Below are 19,836 nucleotides of genomic sequence, written 5' to 3' on the forward strand. Positions count from 1 at the left end.
AAGTAGTCAATTACAAGAACAAGTGTATTAAGACAAAATGGTGAAATAACTACTCTCTTCTAACTGCATATATTAACAATGAACCATTTTCAATCTGTAGAGCATCTTTATACCAAGATTTAGATTATTTTTAGTTTCGGTTGGAAACTACTCTCTTTCTACACACAAAAAAATGTTTCACAATAACCTATCAGCACAATATGTAACATATTAAAACTGCATGATGAGGTAAGTTGCAATAAGGAAAGATGACGTTTGTATACTGTAATTTGCATGGTTCAATTTATATTTTTCAGATTTTTTTAAAAGTTATATTTTTCAATTTGGACCATAGAAGTGCATCATGCTCTAATAATGTACAATGTCATACACAGCTAAACTCCATCCTTTTCTACAATGTCTATTTACATCCGAACTTGACGTAACAATAAATATTTCAATAAACATTAGATTTGTTGCATAACAAAAATGTTTCTTCTTTAACATTATTATTTACTTATCGAGATTACATGACGTACCTGAATAAAAGTTGAGCAGTAACAATTAATTAACATTCTAAAATATCCTACATGTGCACATTGAATTGCTGAATGCTACGGTGCAATGCAAACAAGCAATACAGCACAAATAGTGAACCACACAGTAAAAAATTGAATGAAAACATAGGAAGAGAAGGCATCAATATTTAGTCTTTAGAAAAGCAAAGTTAAAAAATAGGAACAACGTACTTTTCAGTACCTTACTAAGTATAAATAATGGGAGATTCTTTCGGTGAAAAAAAGAAGCAAGTTTTGTATTTTATCACAGATTTGTACAGATGAGAGAGTGAATTTAGTGGATGTTTCATTACTTGGAAAACAACGGTTTTACCATATTTTTAGAATTCATATTAACAGGAACAAAGTTCTGGAAAATGGGGAGAGGGAGGTATGATAGGAACCATGTAAGAAATGCTGTGGAACTACAGTGAAAGAAAAGAATAAATCCACTTCTTAGCATATGTCCTGTTAAGAGAGTTATTTGGCTCTTTTTATTTCGTTGGATTTTATTTACTGATACCAGCCGATACTTTCACAGCATTTTAGTTTTTCGCAGGGTCTGCAATAAAGGCATGCCACTTTAGCAGAATCTAATGATCTTGCAAATTATGCTAAATTGGAAGCGTTCATTTACTTTGCACCAATATTACATGGAAAAACTATATTTTGTAATTACAAAACAGGTATTTTAATATTCTATTTTTTTAAAAAAATAAATGTCAAGGAATTCTGCTACTAGAAATTAGCCTCCTTTTATAATGCCATCTTTTATTTGATGTTAAAAATACAATTGCAGAGATCATGCATTCAGAACATGTGCACAAATTTACTCCCCCCCCTCCCCCTCCCCACTAGTAGCCTGCAAAGGTCGGAAGAGACCTTGCACAGACACTGACTTTTCGTTGGTGTACACATTTAACCACATTTGTTTTTACGAACTTGCACTAATAATGGCATGATATGTGTGTATTTGCAAATGAAGTAATATCACATCTCCGTTACGTAAAACCTTTGTACTGAATTGTGATTTTTATTTAGAGTTCACAATGATGATAAATTATTAAAAATTGCAAGCAGTGCATATAAAAATATGTTCATGTGAGTATATCTGATCATTGCAATTCATGCATGTTGCATGACGTGTAATGATTGTTTACTATCTTCCTAACAACAATTATTATTTTCATGCTCATATTTCCCCCTCTTCCCAGCATAAAATTTAATTATGTAAATATGGTTCAGCTAGGTGAAATATAAACCTCATAAATTGCCAAATGAATAAGCAACTACATGATCAAAAAGTAATGTGTTTGATAAAATAGCATAAATTGTAACTATGCACTTTACATACTTGTTTTATTATACAGGGTGGGCCAAAAGTCGCAATACATAGGACAAATAAATATGTTGTGATAAGAAACAATGTATTCATATAATATCCTCTACGTGGTTACCATTGGTTTGCAATACATTTCTTCCACTCTTGATGAAAACGCATTAGAAAGAACTTTAAAAAATAAATAAATAGAAAAACTTAAAAACAAAATGTTATTTTCCTATGTATTGCGACTTTTGGTCCACCCTGTGTATTGGTAAAAACAGCTCTACTCCTACCAACTAAAAAATGATTGTGTGCATGAATTAGGTCACAGATTTTAATTAAACATCGGCATCAGCAGATATTTTGGTGTTGTATACATCTGTATATTGCTATATTTTTGCTTTTCAAATATGTAATAATATTACATTCTTTCAATCCAGGTTATCCTCAAATGGCTTTCCCTCAAACTTTCTGCAAGTTTTTCACTAGCATGTAAAAAAAAAGTGCATCCAGTGACAAATTACAACAAAAACTAAAGATTCTTGAACAGTGTTTAATGTTTTTACAATATAATTTTAAAGATAAAACAAGGAACAAAGCTACTTATAATATATAGTATATTGTGTTCACAGATTTTGATAAATACAGTGTTCAACCCTCATTAAGAGAAACGTCTCAAAGTTAAGAGTTATAATTTGCACATACGACAATACAAAGTGGCAATTGTACTGTAATTATCTCTGAAAAATGTTATTGCATAAAATATATGCGTTACAAAGTTTCTTACAATACACACTCCTCTTTGTAAATAAACTTTGGAACTAAGTTGGTTTACTTGCACACAGAAGAATAATACTAACTTTCTGAAGAGTTGGTGAAATTTTGAGGCTCAGCAAGTTCTACAAATGAGATATGAGGCCAACTTCTAGCTTCACCCCAAATTACACCATTTATAACTCCATTTGCTATGTCCATTTCAGCATTGCTTGTGGCTGGCCATATACATGAGACAACTACTGCCATCTCCATGCAATTGAGAGAACTATTTCAAATGAATGACTACGGATGGCCAGTTCTAGGTTCAGAGTAATAATATATGTGTACCAGAATCTTGGTCTTAGATTGATGTATCCAATTTTAAGTTCCAGATCTGGGTACACGGGTATGAATTCTGGATTTGGATATTCAGTTTAGTCTGGACCTTGATAACCATCATAAGTCCCCCCCGCCCCTATCACTGATATTCCTCATAGTGTGTTTTGTCTTTATTCATGTGCATAATGCACTTTCACTATGGAAGTTCAGTTCAGCACAATAGTAAGCATTAATGTTGCATGAAAATATTAAAGTCCTTGACTTCTGAGATGTAGGCCACCGAGACTGACATGTTAGTAGGGCCACATAGATATGGCGTATAAAACAAAGATTTCGGTACTAACTGCACACATCTCAGGACCAAAAGTGGTATATAAAATGGCATTTTGGTGAATATAACCCTAAATTTTATTCAAAAACTACACTTCTTGGATAAAATAAACATTTCCCTTCTAATAGCACATTTATGTAGTTATCAGAGTATAAAGTTTATTGCGGTGTCCGTTTTTGCTTCTCAAATTTTTACAGCAGAATTAATCAATTTTCCATGAACTGCATAACCCACAGGATAATTCAGATTTCAGAAAGTATCACATCGGTAAATAAACTATAATTTTGTGTAAGTGTTTATTTCGTATTTTACAATTAGTTTCGGATCATTTCGTGACAAAACATGGTAGGGAAATCCACCTCGCACCTTACAGAAACATGAAAAATTAGTATTACAGTGTGTTATTTCACATTTCATGTTAGTCAAAAACAAAATGTGCACGACTCTGCCCATTACGTTAAGCTAACTTCCTCAAGCATATTTTCCATTGCGAGATTTTTTAATCCATTTCTTTTGCCCCTTTGTAGTTCCCAAATTGGTACCCTTGACCCTCTGTACCCCCTTGACAAAGTGAAATATTTTGCACGGTTTGTGAGATTTTGTTGCTTATGAATGTTTTTAGTTGTTTCTAGCTCACAGAAATGTGTTATTGTGAAGTAAAGTACGTCTGTTGCATTAGCATGTTGCACCATGAAGCAGAAGAGCCCCAAGCCTTCATGAAAGTAAATATAGCACCCAACACAACATTCCACAACAACAGCAATAATTGTATATCATTAGGTAAGGGACTGTTTTGACATGTTCTTCCATTATTTGTGTGTGTGCATACAAATGGTGTTTACTAATAAAAAGCTGCTATAGTACTCCGAAATGACAGGTTTTTACTTAAGCTGACCATCCTTGCGGATCAAATATCTTTCACATGCTGGAACCAATTTTATACTATGTAAAACATCAAAATCTGTCGATTTAAAAAAATGTCAACATAATTCTCGAGAGGGTACACTGGGTTAACAGACCCCTTGAATCAATTGTTGCTCCCCCAGGTGGATGAGTAAATTGAGGAATGCCAGGAATCAAAGTGCCCAATTTTCAGTTCCATCCAGGTAATGGTTCTCACTGGATCAGGATATTTTCAGAACCAGGTAACATGGATCCAAAAACTTCTAGCGATCCATAATACAGTGGAACCTCGATTTTACGTTTTTCAGGGGACCACGCCAGAAAAAACTTAAAATACGAGAAAAATTTTACAACATTTATCTTCAAGATTGAATGCATAATGTGGGAAATGTAAAATCAGGGTTCCACTGTACAGAGATATCCAAATATGTAGTGGAATTTTGATATCCAGATACCTCAGTGGTAAAGCAGTGACAAAGAATGCCAAAGAACCAGGTTTAATTCCTGATTGAGCCTCAAATGTTCACTATCTTTTCAGTATGTTAAAAAAATAAACTTTGACCCATACAAAAATATGAGTGTTATAGTGTAGCAGTTAATACCAAATTTACATCCAAAGAAGACAATTAAAAGCATGATGTAGTATTATTAATTATAACATCTATTATTAAGTTTCAAGACATGATATAATTGGAGTAGAATTTGACATAACTACAAACATATTTCGTCCCTGCTTCCATACACCTAGTAACATACTGGAGTAACTACTCTAGCCCATTTTTCTATGAACAACAATGTACAACTGCAGAAAAAGAGTTATAAAAAATTGTAATTGACTGAATAAGTTGAGAAAAAGACAACCTTCAAGGCCATCAGGCATTTTCATTTACCATAGAGTCCAACAGGTAGGATCATTTATTGTTGCACAAATTTTATCACACCCTGTATTCTCACTCCTTCAGTGGAAATACAGTATGCACCAAAATATACAGTACTGAAACTCGCGCACCTCGAACGCGCATGTGCATTTGTCGATGGGGCATAGCTCCAGCCGCTCGTGTTCTCAGTAGTGAAAAGGAAGTTATAACTCGCTAATAGTGTGTATGTAGTGTTTCTTTCAGGATAAATAAACTGACAGATGACAACAATGTAATGTTCGTCCTTTAATTTCAGTACTGTATATTTTGGCACATACTGTACATGATAAGCACTACAGTATGGTGCAGTTAAATGGAAATGTTAAGCATTGTACAGTGTCTCCCACATAAAATCACACCGGGATGCCACTCAAATGTGGATATTCTGTAGCATATAGTCTGGTGGTAGCTATACAACTATAGTTGCATTTGTAGTTTTTTTTTTTATTTATGTCAAAGAAAGTGTGTATAGTTAAGGTGTATGTTGTTTTATTTTAAGAAAATGTGATTTTTTTCATGAATATTTTATGAAATGAAGGAAAGCATATACATAAGGTCTCTCTGAATGTAACTAAACAAGCATAAAAGTCTATATACAAACAAGGATGCCAATTTCAGCCATCTTGCATAAATCTTCCTCCAGATTTTCGGAGGTTCATGCTTCATAAATGCAAGAAAAATCAACGAATCAACATGAGGCACCCTATATATTTGAGTTCAACTCCTAGATTTGTAAACTATGTTATCAAATGCAAGCTTCCATAATACCGGTCTTCCTTAAAATCCTGAAATATAATCAGTAGCAGAAGCTATCTAGAATAATTTTACCCTACTTCTTAGGTAGTGAGTGCTGTATATATTTTATGAGAATGCCTTTCCTATAGCCCAGTAGTTAAAGCTACCCTTAATCAAAATGTCCTGTGTTAAATTCCTGTTGGGTACACATGTTAATGGTGTCAATCCCACTTATAAGTAGGTGTGGGCATCAAGTGAATACCACATGCCTGATGTCCTGTCTGGTATTTATATAATATATATGTACATTGACAATGGTGTATTTATGGGAAGGGCTACCAGAATTCATTTCTCCTTGAAACTCCCTTAATGAAAATGTGGAAATAGATTAAAATATTCATCACAGCACTCCCACAAATCCCAAATACACCACTGTATATAAATGGAGACTTTATACACGCGATTGTTCCTTATATAATATACTAGCTGTACTACCAAAACTATTTTCTAATGAAAATTCCAAGACTTTCAAAACTGTGCTCATCGTGTGAGTAATGACAATCATAGAGGATCAAGTTTTTGCACTTTGAGATGACTAACACTGAATTGTCATTCCTAGACATGAATATTTGTAAATCACCATTGCTAAATAATTAATAAAATATAATAGTTAAAAAGTTAACACTTGTAGTTTCCAATGCTGCTTAGACAGTAGTAAAGGTATTTACACATGTATAATGTGCACTTTTCCCAAACTTCAGGAGAAAAAAAAACTGTGGTGCGTGTTATACACGGAATAATTCCAACAGTACACGACACCAAGAGAAATGTCGGTTTTCCATGAATTTTCACCATCCATCAGAATGTTTTGCATCAAGGATGTGGGTTCTGCTGGCGATCCTGTGCACCTACTGTCACACGGTGGTCACAACATGGGTATAGGTCACACGAGAAATAATGGAGAATAATGCACAGCAATATTCCATCTTTGTCCACATCACAATAGCTTTACACCCAGCAATAAGAAAATTATGCATGCTAAACAACAGACACTTTAAAAGTTTGTCCGAGCTTTCGACCATCTCGGAACCATCATCAGGGCTGGTCGAGATGGAAAAGAAAACACTGTCGAAACTCACTTGACACTACTTGCTGTGTCTGGCAGATGTTGTTGCAGTCTTGCAGTGTTGGTAAGTTCCAGGTTGTTCCGATCGATGGCTAAAGAGGATGGATTTTTCAGCGTGGAACTTAACAACACTGCAAAACAGCAACATCATCATCTGGCAGACACAGCAAGTAGTTACAACTGAATTTCGACCAGGTCTTCTTCGCCATCTTTCGACCAGCCCCCAGATGGTCGAAAGCTCGGACAAACATTTAAAGTGTTTTGTGTGTTGTTTAACAAGAATGTTGACAGCACGTGACGTAAGAAGTTGTTTTTTTTTAAGTCATATAAAGAATTATAATTTTTGAACCAGCGTGCACATTATACACACATGTAAACACAGTAACAACTTTATCTGGTCTTTCTTTAGCTGTTGCCTACTAGGTTCTATGAAAATTTGCTAGATGGAGTTAGCTTTTTCTTTGTTTCTTAACTGAAACTAGATCCTTTCATCTAATTTTAACTCAAGGTGGAGGTGATGAATTACTTTAATGAATTGATAATTTAGTTTAGTTTTCACACTAAATATAACCAAAACTGTCATGTACGTCATAATATCGTAGAGTTAGTATAATCTATGATAACCAATAGCTTGTTGAGTACGATCCAATATCTATTATTGTCCAATTATTACGCATATGGAAAATTTGCTAGAGAATCATTTCATAAACTCATGGTAGATTCAAGAGAAAAAATCATCATATGTAATAACTCCTACGCACGCTTGCACACACACACACCGTTCTTTTGCAGGGGTAGTTTTCCGCGGCAGCGTGCTTTTCACACGCACCGTCACAATCGGGGCTCCTGATAACCTCCTGATAAGAAAAAGCTGTTTAATCTGTGAAATTATGCTAAATGCTGATGAATTGTGCTAGGATCTAAGTAATAATAATAACAATTAATTATTATTATTATTATTAATTAGTAACAGTAATTTATTATTATGATTATTTTTAGGATGTTTGTAATTTTGTGTGTTATATTCAGGGCATTAAGACTTGTGTGTAAGAGGTGTATGAGTATAATGTGTGTGTGTGTGAACATATGTGAAATGATTTAATGTACTTTGTGCTTAATATAATAATGCAGTCTATAATTTTATGTGTATGGTTGAGTAGAAGAAAAGGCTTTGTACAGCCTTAACTCCACCATTTAAAACAAGGTGTTAATAAATAAATAAATAAATAACTCTAAGTTATGCATCTATTTTTCGAGATGAGTTCAACCTTGAAACTAGAGAAGGTTTGAGATGATTCGTCGACTACAAAGCGGAACATTTGTTTTATTTGTGCCCCACAACTTTCTGCCGATTCTTGCCATGAAATGTTCCTCGTGAGGTAAACGGGAGAATAAATAGAAGATGAAGAGGAGAGGGTGTGGTTGGAAAGACATGTACCTATACCGGAAATGAGATCTGGATGTCATTTTATTTTTAATTTCTCAAAATATCGTTCTTTGATGCGAATTTCTCCCTCCCAGAGGAGCAAGTTTGCAAATTATGTTAGATTTTCCCATTATGTAAACACAGACTGCTAGGTGTCAACGAAACTCATATTGTGCTAGGTTAAGCATCATTATGGTAGGATTGGCATGGCTGCCTTGCTTCAAAACAACTTCCAGCTAAATTTATGGCTTGGGTCGGTGTCCTCTTTTTCAGTGCCCGAGGCAAAGGGGGCGGATGTTATCGGTGTGTGTGCAAACGTGCTAAAAGTGTGAGTACTTAAATTATTTATGGACTGAACTGCTTAATGCCACTTTGAAACATGTTTTACATGAACGTAAGCCAAGCATGTCGAGTTTTAAACAGGTGATCCTTTGTTAGTGATTCATCTAATTATTATTCATCTTCATCGCCACAATTAGCCAAAAGTAGTAGAAACATGACAGAAAGTTAATGTTTTGATTTTGCATGAATAATAAAAGAATGGACTCAATCGGAGAACAGCATCATGCTGAAAGTAAACTTGAATTTCTGAACCATAAGTGGATACCGGGGCCACTTGAAATGCACAACCATGAGCAGCAAAAAAAAATCCATTTTTCTCTTGTCCAGGACCAAAACTTTGGTCAACCAGACCAAAGATACCATTTACTAGGACATTAACCGCAATCTTCATCGAAATATCGTAAAGATAAAAAAAAGAAAGACCCTGTCAATAAGACTTATTGACTGCATTAGAAGACAGTACACTACAGAAGCAAAAATATGTTCCTGCAAATACTAAATAGAATCTCTAGCAACAACAATACAATTTAGTCAACTTCTCTGTAACAATTCATTCCTCATAATAAACTAGAATATTAATGAACATTATTAGTGTGATTAATATATCACAGTCATATAATTTACAATTAATCACTCTACAAGTAAATCCTCAATACAAGGACTAAGCTTACTTAGTATTAAAAAATATGTTCAGTAAAATAAATTACCACAATTGAATCGTGAAGTAATTAAGTAAATACTTCCAATCATCGTACGAAAAGTGCAATAAATATAGATTTCTATTATACCTAAAATTGCACAAAAATTGAAATCATGTAAGATTTCGCTTATAATCTTCAACACGAATTGACATCAAGACAAGCCTAAGTTTATTATAAGTAACATGTTTTTTCTCAACATGCTACATCAAATGTGTGGGTAAGGATTTATATTAAGGCTGAGCAGAGACCCTTTATTTTGCACCAGTTTTGTGTGAAAAACTGTATTTTGTGAATACATACATAACGTGTATTTTAATGTTCTTGTGCAATTATTGTATGTTTTAAAGCAAAACTTGTGGTAAATTGATGCACATAACTGGAGTCGAATACTTGCACATTGATATTAATCAATATTTTGAATAACTTTTGATTATTACAATTTTCAACCATCGGTATCGGTGGCAATCGGTTGAAAAGTGGTATCGGTTCAGCCCTAATTGGTATTTCCGATACAAATGGTGAAATATGCGGTGTGGTAACTTGGACAACCAGTGAGCCATAGAAAACAAGGAGAGTTCTACAATATAAGCATTTCTTCACCAAAACAAATATGGCTCCGAAATATTTAAATATCACTATCTTCATTTTAAAACTTGAGTTGGAAGTACCTAATCTACTATACTCTATATTAAATATATACTATTTTAAAGAGTAACAAGAGGGTTGATCTACGTTTTGGTGTTAGCAACGTAACAGCATTGGAATCAAAAAAGAGTATAGCAACTAGCGCACTTCCATCATGACGAGACCATTACTCTAACACATGCAAATCACAAATAATATAACATTCGGTCCATTACATTTTCATTAACACCACTGTGAGAAAAAATCTTCCTCAGCACTTATAATTGGCCTCATATTAACATAAATTGCTATGTAATATGAGAAATCATTATTTATGAGCACGTTTCATTCATTGTCAATTTCACATATTACAAATTTGTCCTTTTTCTTCTTTCATAAAGCATGTTAAAACCAGGAAAAGTTAGATTATTACCAAAATTTATGATTATTTAGTATATGTTCCAAATTTTTGAGCTAGAAAATTTCTATTTGTTCACCTTTTTCTATGATGATATCTGTACTTTACATGATGATGAAATAAGCTCAGATAGAGAAATCACAAACATAAAATCTGGACCAAAATCTCTTCATTATACAAGTGAACAGTAACTGTTATGTTCAAAGTTTATTTCTTCAAGCATGTATGGAAACAAAAAAGTACGTAATCTTTGAGAAATGCTCTTATATCAACCTTTCTGTTCACGTTCCCAAGACTTGGTAGTTTTTAAAACATTTGTTCAGTCATAAATATGCAAAATTTGGAGAACTTTAAAAGTGGCCATGATTTTTAATGCATATTAACACACAACCACCTATCAAGAAAAACTATTACAAATAAGTGCAATATTTCAACACTTCAAACTTACAGAGATCATTTCTATCTTATGTGGAACGAAACCACTTCCTATTTTTTTTAACTTCCCTGGATCCAATTTTACTAACTCAAAAGCCAATATATACAAAATATTTCTGACAATTAATTCATTCTTTTATTTTGCACCTAACAGCTTTATTTCTGACAATCTGTTTACCTTCGCATTTACCTCTAATGTACATAAAACAATTAAGCCAGAGGAAGACATAGTAATTTTATTTTCTAATTTCATAACAATAACATATTTGTGATAACAATTGACCAACAATTTTATAACACACTATATTTTGCATTAAGAAATTAAATTGCGAACAATAAAAAATTCAAGTTCTATCAAGCTCAATGATATTTTGAGATTGTTTGAAATCAATTCATTTTATGATTTAGTGATAATGTGTCTAAAACTTGGATTTTCTATCTTGCATGTGTCAATTTCTAATATTTCATCCTGCATCATTAGTGTAGTAAACCACGTTAATCAGCAAGATAAAATCACAAATTACAAACACTTGAAAAATAAGATATAGTGTAAAATCCCACGTCTATAACAATGGTTGTGTTAGCTATGTATGTATAAAAAACTGGGAAACAATAAGCACAATACTACTTTGCATATGTACTGGACTAGACTACTTAATCAAAGAAGTATTATTATTTGTCTCAAATTGAAAATGAATCAAACAGACTACTTTCTAAGTGCTCTCAATTCAAACAACATCTGAGCATGTTAAAACATTACCTCCATTGACATTATCTTCCCTATTTTGGAATATTCCCAGCTGAGTTTTTGTTTCAGTATGTTCACCTGTAGATCAAGATGTTTAACTGATGTTACGTTGGCTATAGTTCAAAAAATTCTATAACATCAACCTGAAATTTTTAAAAAAGAATAAGTTTAGGTTTTCTCCTGATTCTAAATATGGATTTTGATATTGAAATTGCAGTAAGGATGTAATTATCAATACCGCACCATAAACTTGTGATTCAACACAGATCAACACATTGTGATTATTACCAGTTTACACATGAACACATGAAGATGATGGATGCAGAAAGACTACCAGTAAGAGCTTACAATGCAGAAGGAGTGGGAATAAGGCCAAGGGGGAGACCAAGATGTCGGTGGAAAGAGCAGATAGTGGAGAGTGTTAGGAGAAGAGAACAAGATTGGAACACCATGGAAAGAGAGGAGTGGTGGAAGACCAGTAAAAAATGGAAACGCTTGACTTCTATACCGACCCAGCCAGAGGCAGGAAACGGCAAAGGTTGATGACTAGTTTACCGGAAATATTTGTTATTTCTTATAGTGTGACTTTCATCACACAATTCTTCATATTCTTATTTTTCCTCCCACATATAACAACAAATGTCATGCACTGAGTTATTGAGCATTGTGAATATAGAGTTTCTTCTCTTCAAACATGAGATATTAGTGTCAAGTTAAGGTATATCTCATTTCAATAAATTTTGATGAGTTAAAATTTATCATACAGAAAGATGGGTATGTTAGGTTTGTGTTTGATAAATTTCAATCCTTTATTTCATCTGGACATTGATTGAGGAACATAGCCAGATGTCTGGCACACCTGGTATTGACCTCTGACATGACCAATGTTGTCAGTACAATTCGTAATTTCGAAAACAACTACTTTTTCATGAATATGGCATTATCAACCCCATAAAATCGTCTGTAATGCACAAAATGCATAAAACTTTATCGTTCTTTTATCGATTCAATAATTTCCCACACAGGCTATCAATACACATTTGTGAACATAAAATCGACACTCACCTCAGAGGATTTATCACTGAACCAGAGCTGAAGCAAGGCACATCAACATTAAAATAGCAGTTGAAGCTGATAAGATGTATGAACCATCGGCATCTGTTTCAAGAGTATAATTAAAAGTTCCATTAATTTCTGAATAGGTTACATTCGCTGCAGGACCTTCGAGGCAGGTGAATTCACAGCATCTTGTTCCAACAACCCACTGGAGGCAATGCTGCAAGATACAATACATGAAGATAATACTTCACAAAACTAAAGATAATTAATTAAAAGTGAGATTTATGAATAAATAAGCAGTGTTAACCTTTGATTGGCCGAAATTTGAAAAGGAACATGATCAATCATGCTCTATCTGTGAGATACAAGTATGGTTTTACTAACATATTCATGAATATTCTTTTATTTTCATTTTGTTTTATTTTTGTCCTAGATGTGTAAGCTTTATGATTATACAAAATATGAACATATATTTATTTAATACTGAACAAAAATTTTATTTGCAATACATGTATAAACATATAATTACTTTACTTTTACTTCCTTGTGATAATCGTAAAAACATGGATTCAAGCATACTACAGATTTATCTGGGGAGCTCACACAGTTGTAATGTTAAGTTTAATCACTCATATTGAAGGCTGAAGTCACAGCACTTGCAAACGGATGAAAGACTTAAGTGAAACCTCTACCGTTATGCACAGTCTCACAAATGCAGTGACAAAATTGGCTCATTCGTTTCCCGCAAAAACAAACTCTGCATGAACGCAAATAAAGCACCTAAGTAATGGTATGAATAACTATGAAATATAATCTAATATAGGGCAGAGTCTACCATTTTGCTGTATATTGGAAAATTCAGCTAGCAACAGTGCAAAAATGTAAGGCATGTTTATTAATCTGATCTAATGATACACATGATTAGAAAATGCAAATCAACATAAACATATAATGCACTTATTTTATTTTTTTTAAAAAAAAAGTAATGGAAATGTCCATAAGGGAACATTTTTGGAACACAATTTGAAAATGCAGATGCCACGTGAAAATTTTCAGGTGTCACAGTGACCAAGCAACCTACATTTGTCAATCCGTGCCATGAACTGCTGGCAAGAATAACATCTCATGCAGTTATCTCTTTATGTACAGTTTTATTTACACCTCTACCCTTCATGTTATATACATCTTTTTCGTTACATTCCATTAACAACCTCCCCAGGTTGCCTTTTCCCCCCATCACACAGAAATGCAATTATCAGGACTTGACTCTACGAGCGCACTATTTAGCATAGCACTAACCTGCCCCTGCAGTTTATCATACAGAGGTCCCTACGCCGTCCTTGTATTAAGTGCAGTACAACTTATTAGAGCTACGAGCACACTATTTACCATAGCGCTAACCCGCCTCCGCAGTTTATCATGCATAGGTCCCTACGCCGTCCTTGTATTACGTGCAGTACAACTTATTAGAGCTACGAGCGCACTATTTACCATAGCGCTAACCCGCCCCCACAGTTTATCACGTAGAGGTCCCTATACATACGGAGCTCACTCCGTGTATATCTATACATCCATAAAAAAACTGTCTTACTCCATTGGGCCTTGTATCGGAGAACCTGTTTGAGCCTTTGAGCGATGCCAATATTCTGAGATCTGAGCACCCGTAACAAGTCGGAACCCAGTATTTATACCTCCGACAAACAGCCCACCCCCAACCACCTAGGCAAAGCCCTATTGTTACCTTTCAAACAGGGAAGTCATTGAGGGAAAACAACCGTTGGCTTCCCGGGTACTGGACAAAAATCAACCTAGGCAAGAGCCTTTACAAATATCCAAACTTTTACATATTTATTTTCCATCTTCCAGCTGTGTGCATAAAAACCACACAGTAGAACTTACAATTAAACACAAAGCATTGTAATTTGCACATGCATGTGTGTGTATATATACTTACATAAGGTGGATGACAAAACATCATCTTGCACCATTCAGGTTCGCCATGGTAACACACGCATTGCGAACACACATTTGGTCCAGGTACATAGTACATTCCATGTTCAACTACATTGCCTTCAAAATCTTCACATGGTTCATCCACAGCACCTTGGTATGAGGAAAGAGCATTCATGTTATTGCCAAAATCTGATGTATATGTCCATTCATATGTAGGGTGTAACAAAAACATGGAGCAAAACTTCATGAATGGATTACTCACGTATAGAGAAGAAAAAAAGTTTATATCAATATGAGTCCGGAAAAGCATAATTTCTTAGTACATGGTGGTTTCCCTTCTCGGAGCTCTCCTGAGCCTGTGCTGATGAAAGAAAATAGTTCAAATTTTCACCACCAGGTGGAAATGTGGCGCTTGAATAATAAGTAGATGTCGGACATGTAAAATGTAATTTTTAGATCATGTCAGTACAGTAGTGTTCAATATGTGGCTGTCAACATAAGCCTTTGGACGTGAAAATTTGAATATTATCATTTTATTAGAATTCGCTTCTGCATAGTCTCCATAGCATATGTACCAAGTTTCGCCATAATTCGATGCTCCAATGGGCTCCAGAGGTCTCTGTATGGAAAGTTTAACTATAACCACACTGTACTTGCGCATTTCCGGATCCATGTTGATATAAACTTTTTTCATCTCTATGAATGAGGAATCTATCATGAAGTTTTGCACCATATTTTTGTTATACCCTGTATAGTAAAAGTTAAAGTAGAATGTTCTGTAGAGTATAGAGGATAAAAAAAAAATCCATATCTCTCATGAGGAAAGTTGAAGAGCTACTTAAATATGAAAAATAGTAGGCACATTTCTATAAAGCCTGACAAAAGTGACATTGGGAATTAACGTCACACAAGAAGTTATCTTATATCAAACACAAGTTGAGCTACAGGGTTTATATTATGGAATGTTAATGTTGATTGCTCACATAGTGAAGTACTTTTCCTTGCAGTGACTAAATCCTTCTAATACTCAAGGTTTCAACATATTTCACATGTGTGGCTTTCAATACTTAAATAAAGAAATGTTATGTCAACTACAACAAAATATTTAGTCATTATAAGTACAGATTTTTACTAGTTGTTTTAGATATGAAAATATTGCTAACTTTTTCACCACTCAACCAAATGGTTTGCATTATATTGCAACGTCTGTTTGTGCACAAGTAAATTGCTTTTAAACTATGATTAACAGATCATAATATTTACTTAAAATTAATTTGGAAGTCAGTGTGGTGAAAATTTACAGTAGTAACTCCACCGGAAGTACCTGCCGCCATTTTGAAAATCACGTCATCATTCCAAACTCGCATCATAACCAATCAAAAACGAACTGCCATATTAAAAATACAAAGTTAACAATTTCCGAACACAAAAACATTTACGCCTTTTAACACACAGTAAAATCAAATTGGAACCACACCAGTAAACACGAGGAGGAAACACGCCAATAAACTCAAGGAAGAAATGCGCCTTAAAAATGAAAATGTAACCACGCCAGTAAACACAAGGGGGAACGACACCAGTAAACACAAGGGGGAACGACACCAGTAAACACAAGGGGGAACGACAAAAAAATAAATGATTTACCCCTTTCAACACACAGTAAAATAAAATTGGAACCACACCAGTAAACACGAGGAGGAAACACGCCAATAAACACAAGGAAGAAATTCGCCTTAAAAATGAAAATGGAACCACACCAGTAAACACAAGGGGGAACGACACCAGTAAACACAAAGGGGAACGACACCAGTAAACACAAGGGGGAACGACACCAGTAAACACAAGGGGGAACGACACCAGTAAACACAAAGGGGAACGACACCAGTAAACACAAAGGGGAACGACACCAGTAAACACAAAGGGGAACGACTAAACACAATAATAAACCACTCCAATAAAAACTTGCAATTAAAAAATCTTCATTTATACTACTGTTGGGGGCTCCGCCCCCAAACCCCCGAACCAATCCAAATCAAAATCACTAAATCTAAATTTCTATGAGTACCCGAATTTAAAACTAAACGAAAACTAAAAAATTTACATTACAACCACAAATTACCTACTCCAAAATAAAAAGAAATCAAACTTACCTTACTAATCACAATTAGCTGGAACATAAACTGGTGAAAATTTACAGCAGTTTCACCAAATTCAACGTCCGCGGGCGTAGAAGCCGAGGCCATACCAACATGACCCACCAGTAAAATACGCTCGACCGGCAACTGATAACAAACTACCAAGCACTAGCTAATTGAACATCACCAGAGCCACCTACCATCAACTTACTAAAATAAACATACGCTCGCTGACTTACCACATACAAACCACAACTTCCGGTGGATACACGGCAGTAAAGTTTAACCGTCAGTGTTACTGAAACTTACAATATTCATTCAGAAATCTCATCTGCAGAAATGGAAAGTTACCAATAGTGTCTGGCCAGGTCCACTAATCCTATTTACACTTCCATTCTCAGTAACACTGCGTTCCGTACAGTTATGGCATATTTCATGTTCACATTCTATCTCAAATTGGAAATAGCATACTTTAAGTTCACATAATCTACGGAAGCAAAGCATAATCTTGCAAAGAAATTAATAACAAACGCTCAAAATAAAGCATTTACCAATGTTCCAAACTCCAGAAAAGCACCCAAGTACATTCCATAACTTGGAAAAAATAAATAATATTGTTAGAGACCATTACATTCCATTTCAGTCTCTGCTTTTCACCTGCAAAATAAAATAAATAAAATTTAACTAAAAAGCATTTACAAAAATAATAAGAACTTGAACACAACAAAAAAAAAAAAACTTGTTTACTTCTACAAGCATTTTAGCAATCAATCTGTTAGAAGTATCGGAAGAAAACAAAAACGTAAAACTTCGATAGCGTCCCAACGGATTTCTTCATTTTTACACAAGAAACTACTTCCCAAAATGAGTTTCTGTAGCATTTAGAAGTTCTTGTTGGTATTTTCTTTCGTCGAGAAAATACAATGTTGTCCATATATGCTAAATTGAACAAAATGAGTACTAATGGAATCTAACGTAACAGGCCTAACCTAACCTCGTAGGCATACCTCGTCCCCGTGATGGTTCGTGAATTTTTTGGGCTAACATCAATGGTTTCATAATTACTCTTTATGTCAAAAATTGAACTTTTTTCGTGAAAAAAGCAAAATAGCACCTTGAAGAATCTTTCGAAATGCAGAATAGGTAAGTACGAATGTTAAAAATGACGAAATAAACGAGTGAGAGGTGTTGGGACGCTATCGACGTTTTATCAATAAAAATATTAGTATTGTACTATAAAAACAAAACTGCATGCTATAAATTATAAAATTTTGAATTTAACAATATTTTTCATGAATATCAAATAATGATCAACATGGAAAGGAGAGATATGACTCAAAGAATCTAACAAAACAAACTGGTAATACATATTATTTATGCCGCAAATAGGAGTTATCACTACAAAAATTATTACAACAGAAACACTATCGATAATGGCTCAAATTTCTGTAGTACCCCAAATTAAACTCATTATTTTGTGAAATAAATCACTAACAGCAGCATTTAAACATAAAAAAATGTGGTATTCCATGCCACCTGTCATCAACATGTATTTTTTAGTATTTTGATAATATTAATTTGAATGCAGTAAATGCAATTAAAGTATCTATATAGTCGCTCATAACTTGCTACATTGGCATAATATAGTAATTGCTATAATTTAACTTATTCACTAGTTCATGTTCTTGTGACATGAGTGCATTTGCTAGGGTGCATGAAATCAAAGTGTGAGCAGAAAGTGTTCATCATATACAAACATATAAGTAAATAAAAAAGTAATTAAGGGCTTTGTGGTTTATTTTAGTGTAGGTTGTATGTATTGCATATTGTCACAAGTTTCAAATAAAGATGCACCAAGTTAAATTATTATTATTACACATCTTTGCATGCTTCTATTTCCAAACTATTAAAGATTTATCTACATATACTGTAGATAAAATATGTAACACAAGCTTTCACCAGATTTTAGTTAACACTAACAATATTCAAGTTTTGGCCAATTATTTGGACATAAACCTTATGTAACCTGAATGTGCCACACAGCATGTTACGTCAATATAAAACAAATTGCAATAGGTTATAGTAACACCACAGAAATGACTCATCGAACAATTAAGCAGTTTGTATGGTGAAGTACCTCAATGTCATTTGCATACTACAGGGTATTTAACATTGTCTAGCTACATCATGCTTCATCCTTATTTTTCCAACAGGCAAAAAAAAACACCCACATATATAAATGAAAACTTGTCAAATTTTCTTCGTCTGAAGTCTCTTGAAACTTGTAGTTTCATATTTGAATGTTTTATTTGTGCGTTAGGGAAGGATGCCAAATCCTTTCTCGATTTCATCCCATCTGTACATATGGTTTTTGATTTATTGGAGTACTTCATTCTTTTAAATTTCGATATTACATGTAGTATTTTGCGTCTTATTGATGATCCGGGGTGAACCCTTTTTATCGAAGGTGTAGTTCTAGGGCTACCGAAAGAATGTTGACGCACTTGTTTATCATTTCGAAAGGTAAACATTATCATTCCATTGCTTCTGTGCATACAGAATCATACAATGTCAATTCTTTCTCCCCTGTCTCAATCAATGCTGAATACCTACAACTTGTGTTGTACTTTTTTTTTAGTATTCGATCAATTTGTAGTAATAGAACAGTTTCCATTATTTCGATCCATTCTTATACTATGTGAAGAAACTATAAGTTGGAGGTTTTGTTTATGAAATACGTACCGCTCTGATAAAATAAAGAAGAAATCACTAATAACAGGTTTACGTAAAACATCGTACAAAAAGCAAACACTACAACTTTCGCTACAACATTCAAACTACACCAAAAATTGACAAGCAACCAGCCGTACGTGTTGCAATAATGCGCACCGCATTTAGCGCAACATCTGCACTCTGCAAAAAGACGATCATTGCCGCGCCATGATACCAATCATGTTGATTGATTGATTTGTTTTATTTTACTTCGCGTTTTGTGCCTCTTAGCTAATTTGCGATGATGGGGATGAGG

At 34.1% G+C, this 19,836-nt stretch overlaps 1 protein-coding gene across 1 annotated transcript; it reads right to left on the reverse strand.

The window, feature by feature from the left end:
• Nucleotides 1–7,991: 7,991 nt before the first annotated feature.
• On the reverse strand, nt 7,992–19,667 carry LOC146002900 (uncharacterized). The gene is made up of 4 exons (XM_083140981.1): nt 19,551–19,667; nt 14,675–14,823; nt 12,727–12,937; nt 7,992–11,804 (listed from the first exon to the last, which is right to left on the reverse strand). Exons 1-3 carry the CDS (start codon nt 19,600–19,602, stop codon nt 12,740–12,742), a joined length of 399 nt encoding a protein of 132 aa, XP_082997107.1. The 5' UTR covers nt 19,603–19,667; the 3' UTR covers nt 7,992–11,804; nt 12,727–12,739.
• Between the last annotated feature and the right edge of the window lie 169 nt (nt 19,668–19,836).

Source organism: Lepisma saccharinum, chromosome 19 (genome assembly GCF_977018435.1).
Source record: "Lepisma saccharinum chromosome 19, izLepSacc3.1, whole genome shotgun sequence".
In the NCBI taxonomy this organism is placed as follows: Eukaryota; Metazoa; Arthropoda; class Insecta; order Zygentoma; family Lepismatidae; genus Lepisma; species Lepisma saccharinum.